General features: G+C 31.4%; 1 protein-coding gene and 1 long non-coding RNA gene across 2 annotated transcripts; one reads left to right on the forward strand and one right to left on the reverse strand.

The window, feature by feature from the left end:
• Nucleotides 1-4,901: 4,901 nt before the first annotated feature.
• Nucleotides 4,902-8,280, reverse strand: LOC131178467 (uncharacterized mitochondrial protein AtMg00810-like). Its single transcript, XM_058143430.1, has 2 exons — nucleotides 7,554-8,280; nucleotides 4,902-4,918 (listed from the first exon to the last, which is right to left on the reverse strand). Exons 1-2 carry the CDS (start codon nucleotides 8,278-8,280, stop codon nucleotides 4,902-4,904), a joined length of 744 nt encoding a protein of 247 aa, XP_057999413.1.
• A 14,343-nt stretch (nucleotides 8,281-22,623) lies between these two features.
• Nucleotides 22,624-23,668, forward strand: LOC110671947 (uncharacterized). Its single transcript, XR_002498180.2, has 3 exons — nucleotides 22,624-22,721; nucleotides 22,846-22,922; nucleotides 23,011-23,668. It is a non-coding gene; the product is annotated as an uncharacterized LOC110671947 (long non-coding RNA).
• Nucleotides 23,669-27,488: the final 3,820 nt, after the last annotated feature.

The raw sequence follows: 27,488 nt of genomic DNA on the forward strand, positions 1-27,488 counted from the left end.
AGTAGTTAGTATGGATTATACATACAAATATATAAATCAACTGGTGCAAAAATCCCCAAAGATATTAAGGACAAAATCAGTGATTTCATTCAAAAAATAGGTGACAACCGAATCAATGAATAACTTTTACTTAAGTTTATGAACACTGACTCATAAATTAACCAAGAAAAAACATTAAGGTCATAAAATACGTACTTAACAGAGACTCGACAAGATTTACCCATCAAGTGCAGTTACCGATGAAGCTGGTATGAGAACAGTAATATGCATACTACCAACACCAGAGTGTGTGATTATTAGAAATTGCATAATATCTTAGCAAATTATGTGACAACTATGGCTTAAATTTGGAATGCTCATAGATATAAGCATATGGATATAGTTTCGATTTAGAGAAGCACTTCCTAGTAACAGTTTCCTTGTCATCCTGCATGGAAAATACTAAAGGAAAAAGAGCAGTTACATTTTATACCATATGCTCATGAAAGAATTTTATTCAAAACCAGATGATGGCTGTGTACTTCAGTTAAACTCCTGGACGCAAAGACATTCAAGCAAATAGAGATTTAAGAACACAACATACATCCAAACAAATCAGGACCGGGTAAATTTCAATAACTATCCCTGAACTTATATGGTTGTAACACTAAAGTCTTTAAACTTTAAAACGTAACATAAAACCCCCTAAACTTTCAAATTTTACACAGTAAAATCCCTCTAACTTTCAATTACTGATTTTTCAGTTGAAAATTGATGTGAACAGCTCTCACATGGCTTTTAGTCAATATTTCTCTCTCCTCTCTTATTCAAATTGTAAAATTATTCTCTCTGCACCTGAAAAATCATTATATTTACAGTGAGAAAAATGATTCAATTTACACATAACTTGAGAGAGAAAAGAGAAATATTGATTAAGCTCCACGCTAGAACTGTTCAGGTCAGTGTCTAACTGAAAAATCGACAATTAGAGGTTAGAGGGATTTTACTGTGTTTGAAAGTTGAAGGGTTTTTATGTTACATTTTTAAGTTGAAGGACTATAATATTATACTAGATAAGTTCAGAGACGGTTGTTAAAATTTATCCATCAGGACCATGGACGCGTTCGCAGTCACGGTCATTGGTAATAAAAATAGCCCTATAACAGACGTAACGTGATAGTAGCTGCCTATAGCTATGCAATTTTTTTAAAAAAATTTGCAAAGTTCACAAAATGAATAGATATTTAAAATACAAGTAAAACTAAGATATACAACTAAATAATAAACATAAATATATCAAACAAAGATATTAAATCTATCATTGTTAGACATCATTAGCATTAATCTATTTAAAACTAAAATAACATGTAGACATTAAAGAACTAACACTACAGTTAATAAACATTAATGAAGCCTAAAAATTTCTTTGATGTTATTTTTTAATTATTGATTTATTTTACTAAAATTAATTTTGAAAATAGTTCAAAATTAGAAAAAAAAATTAATGTATAGATCAAGCAAACTAATGCTTAATGCTATAAATTTTATAAAAAACCTAGCATCAAACGTAATTTTTGTCAACAAATAAGCAAAAAAACCAAAAAATAGATAAATAACTCATCTTTTGCAAAATATGGATTTGTAAAACTAGAATATAGGTTATGATCTTAGCTCACTAGTAGATGATATTCATTCAAGAGACAAGAAGTGAAAGATTGGTAGAAAGATAGATAATTTTAGAGGGAAAGTTGAGAGAGAAAGTGAGACATAGCAACTTTAAACCCCCCAAACTAGAAGCAAATCATGGGGAAGAGCTAGTGCCCCCATTTGGACCCAAAAAAAAAAGTGAGAATGGACTGCTACCATTACTTAACAGTGAATACCAGTTGTTACCGTTACATAAAGGTCATTATGGCCGTTATAGATGCTTTTTTTTGTCTCCTTTAATAATAGGTGCAATGGTAACAGGATGATGTGGAATGTATTAGTGATAATTTTATTTAAAAATGGGAGAAGATTCAAAGGAAAAAAAATAAAGGAAGCATTCTAGAGTGAAAACGAGAGAAAAACAAGTTTGAGGCAAGTTTGGGTGGGCAGTAAGAAGAGCTACGTTTTTTAATTATTTTTTTTTAATCTCCAGCAGTCTTAGATCAACTTGGACTCTATGTTTAGCAAGCTATAGTAGCAGTAATTGTTCTAGAATTAAATTTGAGGCTTTTCCTATTCTATATAGGACTCAATCATGTCTCCTACTTAGGGTAGGACTTGTTAATTTCCCACTTTATCTTTATTTTCCTAATGTATTTGAATTTAGTTTAAATTCCTATTTAGTAGAGATATTTTCCTATTAGGATTGAGAGACTAAAACTCTATAAATACTTCCAAAACTATGTATTTTATATTGGATAAATTTTGACAACCGTCCCTGAACTTATCTAGTATAACATTATTGTCTTTCAACTTAAAAATGTAACATAAAACCCCTTCAACTTTTAAATTTTGCACAGTAAAATCCCTCTAACCTCTAATTATCGGTTTTTAGTTAGACACTGACCTGAACAGTTCTAGCGTGGAACTTAATCAATATTTCTCTTTTCTCTCTCAAGTTATGTGTAAATTGAATCCTTTTTTCCATTGTAAACAGAATGATTTTTTAGGTACATAGAGAATAATTTTACAATTTGAATAAGAGAGGAGATAGAAATGTTGACTAAGAGCCATGTGGGAGCTGTTCACATCAGTTTTCAACTGAAAAATCAGTAATTGAAAGTTAAAGGGATATTCTTGTCTAAAAATTTAGGGGATTTTATGTTACGTTTTAAAGTTTAAGGACTGTAGTGTTACAACCATATAAGTTCAGGGATAGTTATTGAAATTTACCCATTTCATATTCATATTTCAACTAATAAATTTTCATTTGAGTTTTTACGATCAAATTCTTTCTCTTACGTATTTGTGTGTGTGTGTGAGAGAGAGAGTGAGTGATTTATCTAGTTTCGCTGTAAGTGGTATCAGAGCAAGGATGGCAACTGATAGTGATGATGACAATGGCCCTCGCGATGGTGAACAAAGAGCTAGAGCCTTGAACCAAGGGACAAGGCATTGCAATGTTTGGAGCAATTACTAGAGCAATGGGTGGACCATAAATTCGGGTGTATAGAAAGACGTCTCGAAGAAATTACGGATCGCCTTGATGCTTTAGAAATCAATGGCAATAGGGATTGGGTGGACAATAGAAGGTAAAGGGATAATGCAGCCCATGGTGACGCTATTGAACAGCCAATTGTTGCACATAGACATCCTGTCTACAATGAGGACTCTAAAGAGGAGGATGAATATGAACCCCATGAATTCCCTAAACATTAACGGCAAGGGGAATATGGGAGAAGAGGTGCTCATGGTTATGATGAGCGGGAAAATAAGGATTTTCAGCTCAAAGTTGATATTCCAAACTTCAATGGGAGCTTCAACATTGAGAAATTTCTGGATTGGATAGCTGATATGGAAAGATTCTTCGATTACATGGAGACAGCTCCAAAAAGAAGGGTGAAAGTAGTAGCATGTCGATTGAAGGGTGGATGCCTTTGCTTGGCAGGAGAGATTGCAATCTAAAAGGGGGCGAGAAGGTAAGTGACCGATTCAAACTTGGTACCAGATGAAGTCTTTGCTACAACAAGAGTTTTAGCCTCCAGATTACGAGCAAATTCTCTTCCAACAATGCTAAAGGTGCCAACAAGGTAGTCGAACGGTTCATGACTACACAGTTGAATTCATGAGGCTGGCTAAAAGAAACAACCTTTATGAATCTGAAGGGCAGCAAATTGCAATGTATTTAGAGGGATTAAAGCCATCCATCAAGGACCGAATTAGAGTTCAAGTATTGCGGACCTTATCTGAGGCTAAAAATATGGCCTTGAAGGCAAAGATGATGCAAAGGAAGAGTTTTGAGTCTTATAAAACCACATATCCAGGTGCCAAAGCTAAAGCAAATGATTATGGTGGATCTTATGAGAAGTATGGTAGCAACCATACTAGCAAGGAGCTTGTCCAAGAGGAGAAAGCAACCTAAAATTGCCAATCCTTATGCTAGACTAATCGATGAGAAGTGTTTTAAGTGCAACCAGCAAGGGCATCATTCTAGTGATTGTCCTTTTGAGGAAGACAGTTAATGTTGCTACAAGAGAAGAGGAAGATGAGGCTAAAATTTGTTGTGAAGCCGAAGGGGAAGAAGATGAATATGAAGAGGAGCTTGTTGAGGGGCAAAACTATGTGGTTAGAAAGATGACTAACTCCAAAGCAAGAGGATCAAACACAACGTCACCAATTATTCCGAAATAGGTGCACTATTAATAATAGAATATTTGGTGTTATAAAACATTGGAGGGACAGAGACTGTGAAGAGTTTAGGTTTATAAACCAAAAGCATCCTCACCCATACACTTTAGGGCGGATCAAGACAGCAGCCGGTACTATTGAGGTGAATGAAAGGTGCAAGGTTCCCTTCTCCATTGGCCAATACAAAGATGAGGTGTATTATGATGTTGTAGACCTGAATGTGTGCCATTTGTTGTTTGGAAAGCCATGGCAATATGATGTCAATGCACAATGCTTCGAAAGAACCAACACCAATAGGATTGAGAAGGAAGGGGTGAAGCATTCTCTTTTGCCATTAAAGAACAAATCAACAAAGAAGGAGGCACGGATCTTCTTAAGGAGCACTAAAGAGTTCGAGATGGAGGCCAAGGAAACAAAGCAAGTCCATGCTTTGGTTGTGATGTAAATCCTTAAGGGGGAGTCAAAATCCAAAGTGGAGTAGCCTCCCTAGGTAGTAAGATCATTATTGAAGGAGTTTGAGGAGTTAATGCCAGATGACACACAGGATGAATTGCCTCCCATGCGTGATATCCAACGTCACATTGATCTTATTCCGGGTCGTAGCCTGCCAAATTCACCACACTGATAAGCACTCACAAATAGCACCCAAGTTCATCCATCCAATAAGGCAAACTTTGCATCCACTCAACACAATATCAACCCTTCATCACACACTATCACATAAGTCCTAAGGAGAGTGAGACACTCAAGGAGAGTGAGACACTCAAGGAGAAAGTGGAGGAGCTCTTGCAAAAGGGGCTTATCAAGGAAAGCATGAGTCCATGTGCTGTTCCCGCATTGCTAAAACCTAAGAAGGATGAGAGTTGGAGGATGTGTGTAGATAGATGTGCCATTAATAAAATTACGGTAGGCTATAAATTCCCAATTCCTAGATTAGATGATATGTTGGATCAATTACATGGTGCTAGATGATTCACCAAGCTAGATTTGAAGAATGGGTGCCATCAAATATGCATAAGACCTGGTGATGAATGGAAAACAGCATTCAAGATAAAAGAAGGGCTTTATAAGTGGCTTGTCATGCAATTCGGGTTGTCAAATGCACCTAGTACCTTCATAAGATTAATGAACCAAGTATTGAAACCTTTTATTGGACACTTTGTGGTTGTTTATTTTGATTACAATTTAATATATAGCAAGTCAGAAGAGGACTACTTAATGCACTTGAGGAAGGTGTTATTAGTTTTGCAGGAGAACAAACTATACATCAGTTTTAAGAAGTGTAGTTTCTTGACCAACAAAATATTATTCTTGGGTTATGTTATAAGCGCAGAAGGCATACAAATAGATGAGGCAAAGGTCAAAGCAATCAAAAAGTGGCCAACCCCACTACTGTTTTAGAGGTTCGAAGTTTCCATGGGTTAGCCACATTCTATTAGGATAAATTTCAATAATTGTCCTTGAACTTATATAATTGTAACACTACAGTCTTTTAACTTTAAAATGTAATATAAAACCCCCTAAACTTTCAAATTTTGCACAGTAAAATCCCTTTGATTTTCAATTACTAATTTTTCTGTTAGAAACTAATGTGAATAGCTCCTGCATAGTGCTTAGTCAACATTTCTTTCTCCTCTATTATGCAAAGTGTAAAATTATTCTCTTTATGCATGAAAATTTATTTTGTCTATAGAGAGAAAAAGGATTCAATTTACACATGGCTTAAGAGAGAAAAGAGAATTACTGACTAAGCTCTATCTTTGGGCCCATCGGTCGTCTAGCGAAAAAGCGGTAATTGGAGATTAGAGGGATTTTACTGTATAAAATTTGAAAGTTGATGAGATTTTATATTATATTTTTAATTTGAGAGACTATAATATTACAACTAGATAAGTTCAGAGACAGTTGTCAAAATTTATCCCATTCTATCGCAATTTGTCAAAGATTTCAGCACCATAGCGGCACTAATGACCGAGTGCCTAAAGAAAGGAAAATTCCAATGGGATGAGGAGGCAGCAAATAGCTTTGCGATTCTCAAGGAAAAGCTTTGCACCATACTGGTATTAGCTTTACCAAACCTTGAAAAGCTATTTGAGGGATTGTGATGCAAGTGGAATCGTGATTGGGGCGATTTTATCCCAAGAGAAAAGCTCTGTGGCATATTTCAGTGAAAAGTTAAGTGATTTTAGGAGGAATTGGAGCAATTGTGACCGGGTTATATTCAGTGGCACGTGCTCTTAAAAATTGAGAGCATTATTTGATAGCAAAAGAGTTCATCCTGTATTCAGACCATGAGGCCTTTAAGTACCTAAATAGCTAAAAAAGGATTAGTAAGGAAATGCATGCAAGGTGGAGCCAATTCTTTCAACAATTTCCTTTTAAGCTCAAGTACAAATCCACAGTTCAAAATCCGGTAGCGGATGCTTTGAGTAGGCGTGGAATATTATTGGTGACTTTGAGCCATGAGATTGTGGGGTTTGAGCGACTAAAGGAGCTCTATGCAATCATGAGGACTTCGGAGAAATGTCAGATAAGTGTTCTCAAGGCCATCATTACAAAAAATTTTATGTGCTTGATGGGTATTTGATACACGAGAACCAACTTTGCCTTCCAATAACCTCTTTACGGGAGAAGGTAATCCGAGATATACATAGAGGGGGACAAGCTGGTCATTTGAGAAGAGATAAGACCATTGTAGCAGTGAAAGAAAGATATTTGTAAAAGACAAAGAATTTGGAGAATATCTTTTATATTTCTTCATACAAAAATGATTTATAAGCATTCTAATTTATATACAAAGGCTAGGACTAACTAGGAAACTAATAATATCCAATAAATACAATGATTCCTAATTATATTCTAATTTACAGCTAATTTACACTAATTAAGAGATTTACACTAATTGAGGGATTCTAACACTTCCCCTCAAGTTGGTTCATGTATGTTGCACATGCCCAACTTGCAAACTAGGATATGAAATCTCTTACAACTTAATCCCTTAGTGAACACATCAGCTAACTGGTCTTTTGACCCTACGTAAGAGATACATGAGGAACCATTGACAACTTTTTCTTTTATGAAGTGTCTATCAATCTCTATATACTTGGTCCGATAATGCTTAACTGGATTGTGAACTATACTAATGGCAACTTTGTTATCACATAACAGGGACAAACCATTAGTTTCCAGCAATTTTAATTCCTCCATCAACTTTCATAACTACTATAGTTCATAAATACCTTGAGCCATTGCTCGAAACTCAGCCTCTGCACTGAATCTAGGTGTCACATTTTGCTTCTTGCTTCTCCAAGTGACTAAATTACCACCAATAAAAGTACAGTAATCAGATGTCGATCTCCTATCGTCAACAGATCCACCCCTATCTGCATCTGTAAAGGCCTTAATCTGAAGATGGCCATGCTTTGAGAAAAGAAGTCCTTTCCCTGGTGTAGATTCTAAGTATTGCAGGATGGGAAAAATAGCCTCCAAATGAGGTTCACAAGGATCATGCATATACTGACTCACTAGACCCACTGCATATGTTATATCTAGTCTGGTTTGCGAAAGGTAAATTAGTCTGCCAACCAACCTCTGATATCTCCCAATATCCATGGATTCCCCAACTCTATCTTGCAATTTGTGATTTTCCTTAATGGGAGACTCTGCTGATTTACAACCTAGCGTTCTTGTTTCCTCTAATAGATCTAGTATGTACTTCCTTTGAGAAATAAAGATTCCTTTGTCTGATCTGACAACCTCTATTCCAAGAAAGTACTTTAGCCTTCCCAAATCTTTGATTTCAAACTCCTGTGCTAGTTGCTCCTTTAGATGAACCATTTCTTCCCTATCATCAGCAGTTACCATAATATCATCCACATAGACAATAAGCACAGTGATCTTACCCTTATACCGTTTTATAAACAAGGTGTGATCAGCATTACTTTGGCAGTATTCAAAAGAAACCATAGCCTTACTAAACCTGCCAAACCATGCCCTAGGTGATTATTTTAAACCATACAGTGCTTTCTTTAATCTGCAAACTTTTCCTTTGGTCTTCCCATTCTCAAATCTTGGAGGGATTTCCATATATACTTATTCTTCCAAATCACCATGTAGAAAGGCATTTTTTACATCAAACTGATGCAAATCCCACTGAAGATTTATTACACATGATAGTAAAATTTTAATGGTATTCATTTTAACAACAGGAGCAAATGTTTCCTGGTAATCTATCACATACGTCTGTGTGAAGCCTTTTGCTACTAGCCTAGCCTTATATCTTTCAATTGAACCATCTGCTCTATGTTTCACAATGAATACCCACTTACATCCAACTGGTTTTTCCCCACGTGGAAGAGTAATAAGTTCCCATGTCTCATTCTTTGCAAGAGCTTTTATCTCCTCCACTATGGCTGCCTTCCATTTTGAATTAAGACATGCTTTTTACCAATCTTGCAGGATAGAAACAAAGGAAATAGACGATAGAAAGGCTCTATAGGATGGAGATAGAGAATCATAGGAAATGAAGTTAGAGATGGGATGTCTAGTACAGGTTCTAACACCTTTTCTGAGAGCAATAGGAATATCAAGATCATTATTAGAAGAAGGAAGAGCAGACTGAGAATTAAAATTAGACTCTTTAAGAACCAAATGAGACTCATCACATACCTCAGAATGTTCAGGAATTGAATCCAGAGATTCTGGTTGATCAGTAGTCTCCTGCTCGATGGCTATATCTGTCTTGTTCTGCCAAGTATAGATTCTCAAATCTGGTCCATTCAGTCTCCCTCGAGATTTAGGTGACTCTCCCTGAGTGTCATTATGAGGTATGGGCTTTAAACCCAGATTTTTCCTTTGAAGTTGAAAGTTGGGAGAGGACAAAGAAGAAGGCAAAGACACCTCTTCTTCCTTCCTATGCTCTCCCTGAAGAAGTGGATGGAAATAAGATTCAGATTCCCTAAAGGTAACATCCATGCTCACAAAATATTTTTGTGTAGGAGGGTGATAACACCTATACCCTTTTTGAGTACAAGAATAACCAACAAAGACACACTTGAGGGCTCGAGGTTCTAACTTACCCCTATTAGGCTGATGAACAAAGCAAACACAACCAAAAACCTTTGGAGGAATACTATATGAATTTTTACCTTGCAATACCTCTAAAGGACTCTTAAATTCCAAAGTCCGCAGTGGCATCCTGTTAATAAGATATGCAACAGAAAGAATTGCATCACCCCAGCAAGGTTTGGAAATATTCATTGTAAACATAAGAGACCTAGTAATCTCAAGTAAATGTCTATTTTTTCTCTCAGACACTCCATTTTAAGCACTAGTGTTAACACAACTAGTCTGATGCAAAATTTTGTGTGACTTTAAATATTCCTGAAAAACTCCATTCATATACTCTATGCCATTATCAGTTCTCAATATTTTAATATGAGTATCAAACCGGGTGCTAATCATTTTGTGAAATTGCTAAAAACATGAAAATACTTCATTTTTCCCTTTCATTAGATATACCTAAGTTAACCTACTACAACAATTAATAAAGGTCACAAACCATCTATAACTTGATAAAGACACAGTCTAAGTAGGCCCCCACACATCAGAATGGATAGTCATAAAAGGAACTGAAGCCTTATTATTTATTACAGGATAAGATTGTCTAGTATGTTTGGCAAACTCACAAGCATCACATACTAACAATTTAGTTTTGCATTGCTTAAACAAAAGAGGATAAAATTTCTCTAAAATAGTAAATAAAGGATGCCCAAATCTCCTATGCCACTGGATATTCTTCCTCAGCACCCATAGACTGTCCCAACATGGCCTGATCAACACAATCATTCAATAGATATAGCCCATCTTGCAGTTTACCACTGCCAATTGTTCTCCCTGTTATTAATTCTTGAAATACACAGTGAGTGGGAAAAAATTCAATTTTTTTAGTTGAGAGCTTTTTGTGATAAAACTGAAAAACATAAGGTTAATAGGAAAGTTGGGCACATGTAAGACAGAACTAAGACTTACAGTAAGAGTGCATTTAACAGAACCTGTTCCAAAAACATTAGATAAGGATCCATCCGCAATGCAGACTTTTTCTTTGCCTGAACATGGAGAATAGGATATGAATTTATTCGAAGAGCTTGTCATATGTTTGTTTGCTCCAGAATCTATAACCCAAAATGAATTATTATGATTGGCAAGAAAAGCATTACTTGAGTTGACGAAGTTAGAGGAGGCAACTGCAGTGGATTGTAATTCAAGCTGTGATAGGAATCGTCTCAGAGTCTGTACCTCTTCATTGGAAAACATCCTAGTGATAGCAGTATCTTCAGAAACACTCACAGCCTTAGATACATTTGCTTGTGATCTAGCAGAGCCCATCCTTTTTCCTCCATGCCCTTTAGTTGGGCAGCCGTGCAGCTTCCAACATTGTTCTTTGGTGTGTCTGGGTTTCCCACAGTAGTCACAATGCAAGTGATCCTTATCTGATAGACCATATAACTATTCTCTTAAGGAGTTAGCAGTTAACCCAGCCTTATCAACAGCTTTAGAATTGATCATGACACTCCTCCTGCTCTCCTTCTGCTGAACATAAAAGTATGTCTGCCTTAAGGTGGGCAAAGGATCCTTACCAAGCACTTAGACCCGAATCTGATCATACTCCTCATTTAGCCCAGCAAGAAAATCATATATGCTCTCATTCTCAACCAATTTCTGAAACTTAATTGCATCAGTTGGACATGAAGCCTGAAAGTCCTGATAGAAATCTAACTCTTGCCATAGACCACTCAATTCTGCATAATACTGAGCAACAGTCAACTCACCTTGTTTCATTCCATGAACCTTATTCTTAAGCTCATAAACTTGTGCATCATTCGCAACTTGAGAATAAGTATGAGAAACAGCACTCCAAATGGTAGCTGCACTGTCCAACAGTAAATACCCACGAGCTATATGAGGTTGCATAGAATTGATGAGCCATGACAAAACAAGAGAGTTCTCCGACTCCCACTAGCTGTAGGTAGAATTAGCACTTTCTCGCTTTTTCCTATCTCCAGTAATGTACCCCTGCAGCCTTCTAGCCTGAATGAACAGTGAACAAGATCTAGACCATGCCAAATAATTAGTTCCATCCAACTTTACAGGACTAATTTGTAAAGAGAGATTATCACCAACAAATTCAGCCTTTGTTTCAGAGACTACCTTCTTTTCATCAATCATTTTTCAATTAAAGGAATAGGTACTGAGACAGAAAGTAAGAAACTGAGCAACGGAAGGTACCCAAAAAAATAAATGTGCAAACCAGGTATGGAAACACGTTGGTCAGAGGTGCGCCGGACAGGGAAGGTCATCGGCAAGAGTTGGATTTCTTATAAAATTTATTAAATATTTTTACATTTAAAATTAATTAATTTTAATTTTTTGTAAAATTAATTTAATTAATTAAACGCCTAATGTGATTATTAAAATAAAAGATCATGGAAGTTATCAGATGTGTGGGTAGTTAACTAGGAGAAGTTAGCAGAAGTTTCTTAAGAGTTTAAAGAAGTTACTGAGTAGTAGACGAGTACCTGTCAACACTAGCAGAATGTGGAAGTGATCTCCAGACTCTTCAAAGGTGCCTGCAGGAGAGATATAAATATTATATAAGTAGCAACGTTTACAACCCAAACAACCCAATCCAATAAACAAATTAGATTTTAGCAATGTATTTATCTTTTCTTTTAAAAATATTTAATTTTTCAAGCTTTTAGATTTAATTTTGAGCCTTGTATTCACTTTGCAATTAATCAATTAAAGCGTTCTTTCAGTTTTTAGTTCATTTACCTTGAAATTTACAAGTGAGATTGACAAAGTTGCGTTCAGTTTAGTCAGTTTTCATAACCGTTTGATTAAGACGTCAGTTGTGCATTTAGATGATTACTCAATATTTGATACACTTGCAAACTGTAAGCGGTGAGATAGACTTATTTTTTTGGTGGTCACCCTAAAACCTTGTCGTAAATGCCAGGATTTGCTCAGCTTTAATGGTGCTAGCTATAAACGTTTTATGAGATATGACTTTGCCAACTGGAGTACATCGTTGGTTCTGGTAGTTTGGTATTTCATCTGTCTTTAGTTGGAGAATCTTGTCATTGCAATGTAATTGTTGTGTTTTAGTGATCAAATCATTGACATTTAACTTCCATGATTGACGTAGTTGATAGCAAAGATGCTGGGACAGAGAAAGGGCAGGGAAACACATATGGTTGATCAGGGAAATGTTGGACTATAACAAAGGCAAAAGGTTAAAGTTGGTAGGAAGAGGAAAGGTTGGGCTGGTTAAATAGAGTGAAGGAGAGTTACTTTAAAGCAAAAAATGTGAAGGTTAGGGAAACGTTAAGGTTACTTGATGACAAAACTAAATTCTGGCAGCTAGAAGGGCTAAAACCCCAGCTCAAATTGAAGAGAAAAGTGTCTCACACATGGTTCTTATTCAAAACTTCTTTTGAATGATGAGGATTTGAAGGAGCCTAGTAAGGCAATGAAAGATATTTGGTTAAGTTATTTTAAATCGATTCCCCTTATTAATTTAGTTGCATGTATTTTTGACCCTTGATGTAAATTAAATGTTTTGCATTGTTATTTGACTACTTATTATGAGTGTTTAGGCTTACAAGTCAATGATATTACTAGTAACAATTCCAAACTAGAAAGTTATCTTAGAACTTCTTTCAAGTTAAGTGAAAGATATGCGATAAAGATATAAGCAAGGTAGCAAGTCAGCTGAAGATGGATTGCTTGCTAACTTATGCAGGGGAGCAACCCGAAGATGTGAGACTTAGCGAAAATGGTGTGCAACATTTTTGAGTAAAACGGTGTGTTGCAATAACACTCAAAGAATGCATCGAGAGCAACACAAAGCAGAATTGGTTAGGCTACAGTAGTTTGTTACTGTTTGTTGGGTTTTGGTGGGAAAGCTTCTCTCCAGCTGTACCAATTATCTAGATAGTTTCTGCAATCTCTGTTCTACTTGTATATAAGAACATTATGTATAGCATGTTAAACACAATAAGAAAAGAATAAATTTCTTTTCTCCCAAATTAAGTTCTTCAGTATTTTTCCTCTGTTCAAGATTTGATGAATATGCAGATTTAGTGTTTCCAATTCTCCGATGGTGGAAGCAACATGCTATTCAATTTCTAGTCTTAGCAAGAATAGCTAAGGATATTCTAGTCTCACCCATCTCAATAGTTGCCATAGAACAAGCTTTTAATGCTGAAGTTAGAATATTGGATGAGAGTCTATCATTTATGAATGCAAAATCTATGGAAGCTCAAGCTTGTGTTGGTGATTGGATCAAGGCAGAGTATAGACAACAAGAGAATGTTCGACAAAATGATGAAGAGTTTTATGACATAACGACTGAATCAAGCAACTGTGATTAAGTTAAATGAATTGATTATGATAACGAAGCTATTTGGGCTTTGATTACTCTAAAATTAAGTCAAGCCCATTTAATGTAAATTTTTATTTTCATGTAAAAGGTTGAAGTTTAAGTCATAGAATCAGAAAAGAGATGATGTTGAGAATGCAATAATAACTCTTCAATTCGAGAAATTATTAGGTGTGTCCGGCGCATTTACAATATCTCTAATAATCATGTGGGATTCACTCTCTATATTATAGGAATGATTCACTTTTTTACGAGAGAGGTTTTTAGTACTCTTAGTGCATCTAATAATTAGCCCTTTAATTCATCCACTTTCATTGCCTAAAATTAAGTTAATTTTTTTTAATTAATATAATTTTTTTAATTTTTTGATAAAAAAATTGTCGAGACATGCATGACATGCGAAAACAAAAATGGCACTCCACTTTTGAGAAAAAGAGAATTTTATATAAAAATAAAATTTTTAGAAAAAAATTTATATTAAAATGAAACTGAATGGGCTTTAAAGTTTTTCAAATCACTTTAAATGAAAATTATTTTGAAAATAAGTAAATTAATATTTTAATAAAGAATAAGTGAATTCTGAGAATAATGTTGAAAATATTTTAGAAAAATTAAAAATGCAATTAATAAATGTAAGAAGACTGTGCTTATTTTGGCATTGAGTTTGGCAACTTAATTTTTTCTTAAATATTATTTTAGAGGTTAAAAAAGTAATTTGAAAAAAGTTATTTTATTATTTTAATATTTTTATAATTAAAATTTATTAAATTTTATTTTAAGTTATTTAAATTTTTTTTTAATTAATATATTTAAAAAAAATATTTTCTTTAACTGCAAAATACCAAACAGGACCTAATTTTAAACAGGCCCTAATATTAATTATGTAAAAAAATTAGTAAAGGCCATTGTGCTCCTAAAGATTTTTTCAAATTCGATATTTGGAAAAAATATTACTGTAATGGGCAACTACAAACCTCGAAAGACTTCCATGGATCGTGGAATTGACATACAAGAGTATCCTTTTATATATATATTCACATACGATAAAATGTGTTTATTTTTCTTTATGAAATATATTTCAATAAAAAATAGTTAATTTTTAAATATTTCCCAAATTTTTAACTTGATGGAATATATTTTAATAAAAAAAAGAGTTAATTTCATTTATAATCACTTAATTTAGTTGGTTGTAGCAGTATCATACTTCAAATTTAATTTATATCACTAAATCCTCAAACTTCAATTTAAATATCACTAAAATCTCTATAATCTGTTATTACAAGTTTTTAAGTTAATTTATGACTAAGTTTCATTCATAGTCCCTCAACTTAAGTGGTTGTATCTGTATTGTACGTCAACTTCAATTTAAATATCACTAAAATCTAAGTGATTTGCTATTACGGATTTTCAAGTTAACTTATGGCTAAGTTTTACTCATCATCTCTCAAGTTAAGTAGATTTATTATAATCGTCTCTTGACTTTATATTCAGTCTAAAATTTTAAATCTTCATTTATTTTTTATTTATTTAAAATAAAATCATATTTTTAGAAATGGTTTAATATTTTTATAATTATTTACAATTGATTATTTAATTTATCATATTAAAATATTATATATATTATTTTTAATTCGATTTTAGTGTAATATCTAAAAGATTTATATATAATTTATCTTAATTCATTTAGTTTTATTTTAATATAAGAAAAATTAATATATAATTATTTTACTTTATTTTATAAATATTTAAACACTAAATAAATATGAATTAATTTTTTTTATATAAGTTGATATTATATATAGTTTTTGTCCATGGTATGGTAGAAGATAATTTAATAACTTTTTCTTATTTGGTAAAATAATATGACATGATATAGTAAATTAATATAAATATTACTAGAACATTCTTTACTGTTTTAAATATATAAATGGTTTAAAGATATTTATTTAAACAAAATATTAATTTATAAATAATGTTGTTATAATAATAATAATAATTAAAGACACATATTATTTTTTAATTAATCACTATTATATATATATATATTATTTTTAATTCGATTTTAGTGTAATATCTAAAAGATTTATATCTAATTTATCTTAATTCATTTAGTTTTATTTTAATATAAGAAAAAATTAATATATAATTAATTTACTTTATTTTAGAAATATTTAAACCCTAATTAAATATGAATTATTTTTTTATATAAGTTGATATTATATATAGTTTTTGTCCCAATGTTTAAAAAGATAGTATGGCAAAAGATAATTTAATAATATTTTCTTATTTGGTTAAATAATATGACATGATATAGTAAATTAAATATAAATATTACTAGAACATTCTTTACTGTTTAAAATATATAAATGGTTTAAAGATATTTATTTAAATAAAATATTAATTTATAAATAATGTTATAATAATAATAATAATAATAATAATAATAATTAAAGACACATATTATTTTTTTAATTAATCACTAAATTTATAAACATAATGAGAATAGGATATAATTAAAATTTTATAAATTGTATAAGGATAAAATCAGAATATAAAAATGCTAAACATCCCAAACCATCAAATTAGTGGTTTGAAAAAGCTATGGTAAAATGATGTAACTATAACCTAAATTCATCATGTTTTAGAAACAATCTTAACAAATATATAGAGTAACTATATTATACAATATAAAACTATTACAAAAAATTTTGATCAAAACAGAGTGTTAGTGTTGTGCATGGTTCTTGAGGGTCTTGAACTAAATTGAAAAATGGTATTGAATTGAATTTATTTTGATGCTTTGATTTAATTCTGATTTTTCATTAAAAATCAAATTGATACCAAATTGAATCAAAACCAAATTAAGAATTAAATTTATATTTTTTTTTCTATAATTTTTTAGATGTATTATATATTTTCAATATAATTATAAACTAATACAACTTAATATTATATTTCATTTCTCAAATTTTTTAATAATTTCAGTTACAAATACTTTAAATTAAAGAATTATAAGTGTACTATTATATTATTCATAATTATATTTATATCTCGTAGTTAAATATTACATAATTAATAAATGACTAAAAACTGTATTATATAATATACTTGTATTGTTATATTAAATAATATCCTTAAATTTAAATTATATATTTACTTTATAGTTAAAGATTGTATAATTTAAAAATAGCTAAAAAATATTATATAATATTATGTATTAATAATTTATTTCTAAACTTAAATATAAATTTAAGTATGACTTTTTATGAAAATAAATGTATAAAATTATTTGAATAACTAAGAATTGAATAAAGACTAGAATAAAAAATTTGAGAATAATATCGAACTAAAATTAAAATAATGAATATTTAAACGGCAACCATACATAAATTTTGATACGATTTTATTTAGACATATTTCAAATCGAAATAAAAAATACATACTCCTAATACAAATTAACAATTCCAATATGAGTCAATTTAAGTCCAATTTAAGTAAACTGCGAGTCTTCGATACTTATTTTATTAATCTATTTCATTCTAAAGATCAAGATTTTAATGATTTGTATCAATACGTAATCAACAAAATAACACTAAAATTACGATTCAAATATAAATATTTAATTTTGAAAAATAGAATTTTATTTATGATAGAAGTAATCTCTCTCTTTGTACTGAAATATACCGATAATGTTTTGAAATTTACTGATGAACATCAAATTGCTAAACTACACTAGAGGAGGCGAGAAGGAGCTGCTGTTACGACGTTCTTAACCGGATGATCGTCAGCGCGTCAACTTGTGGCCACCGGAGCTTCACAAAAAAACTAATAGAGGACGTCTAGCGGTGGTGGTTCCTTGCAACGGTCATATCAGTGCTTTTTTTAATTTTTTTTTCCTCTTTTGTTTAAAGCTTTCAGTTTAAATATAACAAAAAAGACAAATTTGCCCCTCTAACAACTAAATAACGGCTAGTTGAGTGACATTTTAAGGGGAAAAAAAAATATATTCTCACTATCTCTATAAATATCCTTATCCATTCCATTACTCGTATTAATCTCAAACAGCTATTGCAGTTTTCTACATTCAAAATCTACATCCATACTCGTCTAGTTTTCTTAGTTCTCCACACCTCCAATTGTTCTTTTGTATATAAGCAAATGGCAATTGGAATACAGGAATACTCCGACGAAATTTTCATACAGGAATGCTCCGACGAAATTTTCATAGAGGAGTTGGGCAGGTTAGTTTGTACTGAAAAACTGTCTTTTGATTTTGGCGAGAAAACAAGTTTTATTAAGTTTTGTCAAAAAGCTTTAAATCCTGCTCACTACCCTGAAAATGGATACATAGAGGAGTTGGCCAGGTTGATTTGCACTGAAAACCTTTCTTTTAATTTTGGTGAGAAGATAACTTTTGTTAATTTTTGTCAAAAAGCTTTAAATCCTGCTATTGAGCATGTTTCCAACAATACTATCAAACAAATAGTTCACAAGCTTTTTAAAAAAGGAAAAAAAGAATTACAAATTTTATTTCATAATTTCGATGGACGTGTAGCCATTTGTTGTGATGTTTGGAGTGATTATTGGAATATATATTCATATGCAAGAATTACATGTCATTGGATTGATGAAGATTGGAATGTGCAAAAACGAGTACTTGCATTTAGAATTTTCACGGAAACAAATACTGCTAATAACATTAACAAATTAATAAAATCTATTTTGGAAGAATATAATTTAATTTTTAAAATTTCATCAATTTCTTTTGATAATGTATTAGCAAATAATGTATCAATCTTTGATTTAGAAAAAGTGTGTAAATTTACTTTTGGTGATAGATTTTTTCATATTAAATGTGATTGCTATGTTTTAAATTTATGTGTGCAAGATTTATTAAAATATTTTGCAATTCATCTTGAGCCCATTAAAAATGCCATTAATTATTTGTGGACACAGCCACAAATTATGAAGCAATGGCTTAGATTTTGTTCATTAAATAATATCAAACCCAAAAAATTTCCAAGAGATATTCCTACTCATTGGAATTCAACTTATGATTTGCTTAATGAATCTTTTGAATACAGAGCATTACTCTGTACTTTCATTACTAACAATGTGCATCAAGTGACTTTATATCCTCATCAATGGAATATATGCCAAAAAATTTTGGATGTTTTGAAGGTATTTAATGATGCTACTCACACATTATCTAGTGTTTATCCTACTGCTCATTTATTTTTACATGAATGTATTAATATTGTTAGTGTTTTGCAAGATAATGAAAATGATGAGGATTTGAAGGAGCCTATTGAGGCAATGAAAGATATTTGGTTAAATTATTATAAATCGATTCCTCTTATTAATTTAGTTGCATGTGTTTTTGATCCTCGATGTCAATTAGATGGTTTACATAACTATTTGATTACTTATTATGAGTGTTTAGGCTTGCAAATCGATATTACCGAAAAAATGACTGAAATTAGGGAACAGGTAATTAAATTATATGATGATATTGTCTCCCAACCTTCACAACCTACAAGTAACAATTCTGAACTAGAAAGCTATCTCACAGCTTCTTTTGAGTTAAGTGAAGGGTATGCGGATTTAGAGTTTCCAATTCTCCAGTGGTGGAAGCAACATACTGTGCAATTTCCAATCCTGGCAAAAATAGCTAAGGATATTCTCGTTTCACCTGTCTCAACAGTCGCCATAGAACAAGCTTTTAATGCTGAGGTTAGAATATTGGATGAGACTCGTTCATGTATGAATCCAAAATCTATGGAAGCTCAAGCTTGTGTTGGTGATTGGATCAAGGCAGAGTATAGACAACAAGAGAACGTTCGACAAAATAATGAAGAGTTATATGACATAACAACTGAATCGAGCAACAGTGATTAAGTTAAATTAAAGTTCTAGCCCATTTATTTATTTATTTCATTTAATGCGAGTTTTAATTTTTCTTGTAAAAGGCTTCAGTTTAATCATTATTTTTTTTAATTACTGTAATTTTTAAAAAACAAACTCTCATAAAAGAATTGTGGAGACATGCGAAAACAAAAATTTTTTTTATAGACGTAGAATTTTTAGAAAATAAAAATATATTAAATTTTAAAAATTTTGTAACAAGACAGGTTTACAAACCAAGAATTGTTAAATGGTATTCTTAATCTCATATTAAAGAATTTTGAGAAAAATCTCGACAGTATTTTTTATTTAATAATTTTAATATTATTTTAAAAAAAAAATTTTTTTTTTTTTTTTTTTTTTTTTTTAATAAAATAAAAAAAAAATTTTTTTTTATTTTTTTTTTTCCTTTTTTTTTTCTTTATGAACTTGAAAAAAAAAAAAAAAAAAAAAAAAAATTTTTTTTTTTTTTTTTTTTTTTTAATATTAATAATAATATAAAAAAATATAAAAATTATTTTTTTAAACTTATTTTTTTTCTTTTTAATAATAATAATAATAATATTATTATTATTATTATTATTATTATTTTTGGATCAAATAGGGGAATGATAAAAAGAGAAGAAGCTGTTTAAAAAAATAAAAATAAAAATAAAAATCAGCAGCTCATTTGAATTTTAAATCGCAGGACTCAAAATGTTCGAAGAAAGTGCGGCTTGTACCAACGGCTCGCTTCTACCTAAACATACACAACATGTACTCCAAGTAAGGTGTGCAATCAACTGTTTCGGTTTGAAATCAAATCAAACTAAAAAAATTAAAAATTGAATTTCATAAAAAATTTAAATCAAACCAAAGTTGATAGTGACATAAACGAATTGAACCAAACCCACAAAATTGATTCGGTCAGTTTTAACCGATCGGTTCATCTACCACATTGTATTTTTCTTCATTCACAAATAATAATAATAATAATAATAATAATAATAATAATCCAATTCATAACGATCATAAACAATCCAGCAAGCAAAAACAGGTTAAAGAATAACACCAACAGTATACAAAGTATTTGAAATCACAAACAGAAAACGCACAAGTAAGCAATCAACAAAATCTCAACTTTTCAAAATCCATATCTCAAAGCAATTATTCAACATACAAATCAACTTGGGTTTGCATCGACGGAAGAAGTGAATATCTTGGACGGAAAAAGTGAATATCTTGGATGGCTCTCGACTGAGGATGGGTAATGAAAGGTGGGTATTGGTCTCGGTCTGGGTTCACATTGGCCATCGCATCTTGGGAAGGTGTAGCAACCAAACTAGGTCAAGCACACCAGATTGGAGTCTTGAGGAGACACAACAATCACGCAAAAGCTTAAGAAGGGACTGTCAACGTTGGTCTCTGTGGGTGAAAGGCTCAAAACTGATGAAAGAGAAGAAAGTGGTGGGAGGTTGAGAGTTGAAGAAAGAGGGTCTCTGTGGGTGAAAGGCTCAAAACTGATGAAAGAGAAGAAAGTGGTGGGAGGTTGAGAGTTGAAGAAAGAGAAGGGAAGCTCAAAGCTGTGCCTGTGTGAGGGGAGAAAATGAAGGTAGAAAGGTTACAAATATAGTTAATTTAATTTTTTTTAATAAATTAATCAAATTAAATCAATTAATTAAAATTATCAAAATTCATAAATTTAATCAAATTAATTAAATTAAAATTTGTTTCAAATTTATACGATTCAATTTAATATTTTAATTTAGACCAAAAACTGCTCACCCTAACTCCAGCCTTAATCAAAAGGTTGCATTTTAGAAACTTATTTAGATGGATTGAATTTTCAAAGGGCAAAGTCGCTGATCAAATTGCACCTAAATGTAAGTCACTAATGAGAATAACGTCGTCCTATTTCCGTGTATTATGAATAATATTTTATTTTTAATAATAAAAATAATTTTTTTTACATCTTATTTTTTATTTACAAAATTAAAAAAAAGCTACTACTTGTAATTAACTAAAATAAAAAAGAAAATAAAAGAAGTAAAAAAAAAATTAAAATAAAATTATGGGAATCTTGAAAGAATAAACATGCAATATGGCCATGTGTAATCTTACTGATACATGATGTATTCTTATTAATTTGTAATTTTTTTATTTATTTTGATAATTTATTATTGTATAGCATATAAATTTCTAAATTTTATGTAATAAAATATTAAAATAAAAATAATAATATTTAATACAAATAATAATATTATTTAATATGGAGTATAAATATAAAATACAGTTTTAATATAAAATTAAAAATAAATATGAAATATAATATAATATATAAAATTGAAATAAGAACATAATAATAAAATATATAAAATAAATAAATAATAAAATATTTAAAAACTACATATTTAAAAAATAAAATATATAATAAAATAAATAAAAATAAAAAATTTTAATTTTATATATCTAAATATACATGTGTGTCGAGAATTAGGAAAAAAAAAAAACTGACAATAATTCTTAATTTATACGATTATACATCACTGCTTTTTAACTTAAAATAAAAGCCCAATAAAAGGGACATCTACAAAAATCTGCATGCTGGTTCTCTCTTGTTGGTTTATGGCTGTGAAAAGTGTTTCATATCTGTAAGATTATATTCTGTATTGTGTAATCTTACTTATACATGATGTAATCTTATTGATACTTCCATGTAATCTCACTGATATATCGTACAATTTTTTTTTTATTTTAATAATTTATTATATATATATAATTTATTATACATGATATAATCTTATTATTACTTATTTTTCTGTTTTTTTGTTACTGATTTTAGTTTCGCATTTATTTCGTTTAATTTTTTTTATTATTACATATTTTATTTTTTTTCTTCCAAAAGAATCATGACTTGTCACATCTTTGTCACTTCCACCAGCTTTAATAACGTGGAGAATGAGCATTCTCACTCTGAGCAGAGATCTCAACGAAAGGCTATTTCCAGTCTCTGTTCTCCAGATTCACCCCATCCATCAACGGCATCAAGAAAACTGGTCCCTTCCTCTAAGCTTCCAAGCGAGTCAGTAGTGTAGTTTTTGAATGTTTAGATTCAGACTTTCAATTTGCTCAAATTATAATCTAATCTGGAATTGAAAATGATTGATTTTTGTGTGATTTGCTAATGATTTGTTTTCTTTATGCAGGTTTAAAGCTCTGAACGTTCCAAAGCTGATATCATGTAATGAACGCAAGAGAGAAGTAAGCCTTCACCTTTGATAAGGTATGATTTTTTTATGGGTTTTATGAATTTTTTCTTTCAATCTTATATGAGGACTAATACACATTTTCTTTTTATTATAAAATGCTAGGCAGGTGTTTGGGCCAAAATCACAACTGAGATCAATCTATGATCAAGCCATTGCACCGATTGTTAATGAAGTTCTAGAGGGTTTCAACAGTCTTCGCCTGCTGAGGCTGGTGTTATTCCATGAGTAGTTAGCCACATTTTTTATACAATAGAGCCCAAAATGCTGACTACAGGATAAAAGTGACATTTTTGGAACTTGACAACGAAGAAACAACGGATTAACTAGCTCCAGAAGACACCTTGAGATCTACAAACGATAGGCAAAAGAAACCCATCTTTGATGGACAGATTTGAGCGGTTTTAAGAGGTTGAAGAAGAAGCTGTGTACTGTACAGTGCAAATGCAAAACGAGGCGAGGCTAAGGATGAAGTAGATATATTTTAATCTTAATATAATTATACAAAAGTTTTTAAATAACTAATCTGCGATGCACGGAAATGGTGAGGACCAACATTTTCTCGTTCCGAAAACATTTTCGTGTTGAAAACGGTGAGACACGACGTGGAGGCATTTTAGACCAATTTCCTGAATTTTAAAAAGTAAAAAATGCGTTTCCCATGTCAGAAATGCGTTTCTTAAAAAGATAGGAAAATGAAAAAGCAACAGAACAGAGAGAGGTGAGAGCGCTGCATCGAAGAAGACTTAACTGGTAGCGGCAGTGGCGAAAGAGTTTGTTGATATGTTGATCTCTAGGTCTTGGGCATTCCATGGGAAAGGGTTTGGCTAGAGCAGGGAGTTTTGGTTTCGTGCCTAATGTTCTAAATATGTCCCAGAGAGGGATGAGTTAGATTAATACAATTTTTTAATTCTTACTTAAAACTTTCGAAAATTTGTGACTTGATTTAAGTAAGTATTTTAATGTGATGTGTGTATGTTAAATAGTTTAAATAAACTATTTATGCAAATATGACTCAAAGCACGCTCAACATATTGTTCAAATAGAATATTGCAATACTCAACAAACAAAACAGTAAACTGATTCAGAACACAACACACAAATTTAACATAACTAGAAAATAAATTGCAAAAATTTAAAGAGTAAGGGTTAAGAAAATAGAATATTGAATTTTTATAGTAATTCAGCTTAAATAGCCTACATCCACGCTCTCAAATGTGTCATTTTGAGTTTTTGCTCCACTATTCTTCTCTTTTAAAGACAAGAGACAAAACCTTTTTACAAATCTCCACTCTAAAGCTTTACAAAATAGTTTCAAACTTCTCACAAGTGTTATCCCAAATACTTTACACCATTAATTTTCAATAGGTGCTTGCTAAACCTCTCATAAATGCTAATAAAGTTATTTGAAGCTCACTCTTACTCATTACAAAAAAATTTAGAAAGAAGAGTTGAGTAGATATGTCAATAAAGAGCAGTAAAAACAAGTGGGAGCACTTTGAATGAAAATTTTAAATGACTTCAAAGAGTTAGGAACACAATAGCAAGTTTCATTAAGTGTAAAATGACCAAGAGTAAGTGTATTTATAGTCTCAAACTATTTTTGATCATTTGAAAGGTCATTAGAACATTATAAATTCAAATTTCGAGAAGCTACTTGTTATTTTATCATTTTCTGTGATACTGTGCAGACTTAAGTCAGTTAGCAAACGAGTTAGAATACAAAGGACATTAGCAAATCAGTTAGCAAACCTGTAAACCTTTTCTGGTCAAGTTTAAAAAATTAAAAGCATTACACCAGATCACAATGAAATGCTTTTAGGCTATTCAAAACTTAAAAATAAGTTCTAAAAACTTATGATAAAAGTTTGAGGGATTAAAAGTTAATTTCATCGGCTCTACTCCTCAATTCTTTTCACAAATAATCTTAAGATACTTAAACTATACTCTAAACTATATACCTTCATTTTGATCTTCAATATAGCTTGAAAGGTAGCTTTTTTGGTTCTTATCTTCCTTGTCTTTGATTCATCTTGAGTTGCCTTAGGATGTCATCTTTCTTCAAAGCATAATTCCACCAACTCATGAATCTTTCTTTTTATCCTTAGGAAGATATATCACAACACTTAAAGAAAAGTTAGGTTGATTCTAATTGAATTTTGCTATTATCAAAATCCATGCTCTTTTGAGCTCATGGGGTCAACAATCTTTCCCTTTTTGATTATGACAAAACTTAATTGAATCACCAAACAAGAATTAAAAATGTGTGAGTGTATGAGTATATATGTGGGAATAGCTCCCCCTATATGTATGCACACATATCAGCACATATTAACAATTATGCATAACACTTCATATACAACAACTCCCTCATAATAATTTCAATGAAATATTCATAAACATTTTAGCTGCAAATGATTTTAAGCAAGGATATCAACAATTATGTACATAATAAATTATCCACAATAGTATCCATAGTTTAAGAATTTTCATTCCAAAAATGATCATCAATAAAATAAAGTCAATCTAATCATCAATCCATTGATCTACACAATAATCATCAAAATATCCAACAAAATAAAGTAATCTATTTCTCCCTCTTTTTGTCAGCATTAAAAGGACATAAGAGAAGGAATTCAGTCACATAAGCATAAATAGAGATACTATTCAAGTGCAACTGTCCAAATAGAAAATTATCACATAGGATAGTAAACTAAACATAGTTCAAACTAAAATTAGCAAACTAAAGACTGACTGTCAAACACACACAAAATAAGAACAGTAGAAAAGGACCTAGCACATCAGTCCTATCCTTGTAACCTAGAGCCCTCCTAGTTAGCTTTAGTCTATTAGCAGGCATTTTCTTCCTCTTTTGCTTGAAGGCTCATCACTCAAGCTTTTTAAAATCTTAATAGCCATGGTAGCACTTGGAGTCAAAGGAACAAGAGTACCCCGCTAATTTAGTAGCTGTTGGCGCTTCTAAAGTTGCTGTTGTCCGCTGTTTGCTAGATTTGGCCTCTTTGCCAGATGTTTTGCTAGTATTTGCTTGCTGTTTGCTTCGTTATTCCTTTTTAGCAGATTTTTGTTTACCTTTACTAACAAGTGCAGTGGGGACAGGAGTGTATGGTTCCTTTGCAACATCAGAACTAGACTCACTCTCTTCACTTTCATTGCCTCCTTGGCTGCTACCTTAGGATCCATCATCATCACTATCAAAACTGGTCTTTTCCTTAGCAGATTCCACTTTCTCATTTTCTGTTTCAACTTCTTCCTCTTCATCCTCTTCCTCTTCTTTTCACTCCCAACTTCCTCTTATTTTTTAGAACCTATAGCACCTTCTTTACTTGTTTCCCTAGCTTCCTTACTTATAATACCTAGATGAGCCTTGATTTTGGTTAAGCCATCCACAATATTATACATCATTAATAGAAAACAATTAACTTTAGACTCAAGAGTATCTATGAGAACACGCTGATATGAGCGAACCTATTTTTGCTCTTCAAACTCAAGTTCAGAAAATTGCCTCAAATTATCAAGCTCTTCTAAAATCCTTTCAACATCATAGGTATCACTTTTACTAACTTTTGAGCTAGCCCCTTTTTCAAATCTCATTTTCCTTCCATCATCATCTTTTTGCATACTTGTAATTGGAATCATATTGGTTCTAAGTTTTTCATTCTTTAAAGGAATGTCAAAATCCCTAAATAATCCATTTAAAAGATGTGCATATGGGAGTTTGGAAGGAGGTTTCCACTTCATAATTTGCTTTATCATGAAATAAGCAAGATTGAATTCTATTTCATTCACAATGTGCCAAATGATGCGTAAATCAAGGGTACTCAAGTAGTTAGGGCTGCCAGTTCTAGGATTTAGGACATAAATGACAAAACTGTGTAAGATTTTTATATGTTTATGGGCATGGGTAATACTAGTTTTATCCTTGACTTCTCCTTTGAAGACCTCATCTTCAAAATCTCTTTTGTTAAATCCACCAACTTGAAATACTTCTCTTTGGGAACTCACTCAGTTGCCACTATTGGGAATTCCTAAAGCATTGGCTAATCTTTCTACAGTCACTTCATATACTTTCCCTTTCATTTTTACTTTAAAGAAATCATCATTTTTAGTGTTTCTAATTCTCAAGTTTCTAAAGAACTCTTAGACCAAGTCCACATAAATTCCTTCAGAACTAGAACATAACTTATCCCATTTCTAATATTAAAACAAAGACTCTAAAAGGATAAAAACTTCACTGATACACTTATATTATATAGATATTTTTAAGCATATTTGTACAGGATTTCATAGCATTTAGATATGTAATTTTATGTATAATCATCAAATTCATTTACGTTTGTAAATTTCATCACTTTGCATTGAATTCTATGTTTTCTGCACATTTTTAGGTGTTTTAAGGGAGTTCCAAAGCATAGGAGTAAAGAAGGAAGCTTGAAAAAACTCAAAAAGAAAAGCATTATTGCTGATACCCTTTACACAGGTCGTGTAAACATGCTACAGACTCATGTAACTTGCTGCCAAGAGAAAACCAAAGAAGTCAAAGAAGAAACAAAGTACAAGGGTCG

The sequence above is a fragment of the Hevea brasiliensis genome, chromosome 3 (genome assembly GCF_030052815.1).
Source record: "Hevea brasiliensis isolate MT/VB/25A 57/8 chromosome 3, ASM3005281v1, whole genome shotgun sequence".
Classification (NCBI taxonomy): Eukaryota; Viridiplantae; Streptophyta; class Magnoliopsida; order Malpighiales; family Euphorbiaceae; genus Hevea; species Hevea brasiliensis.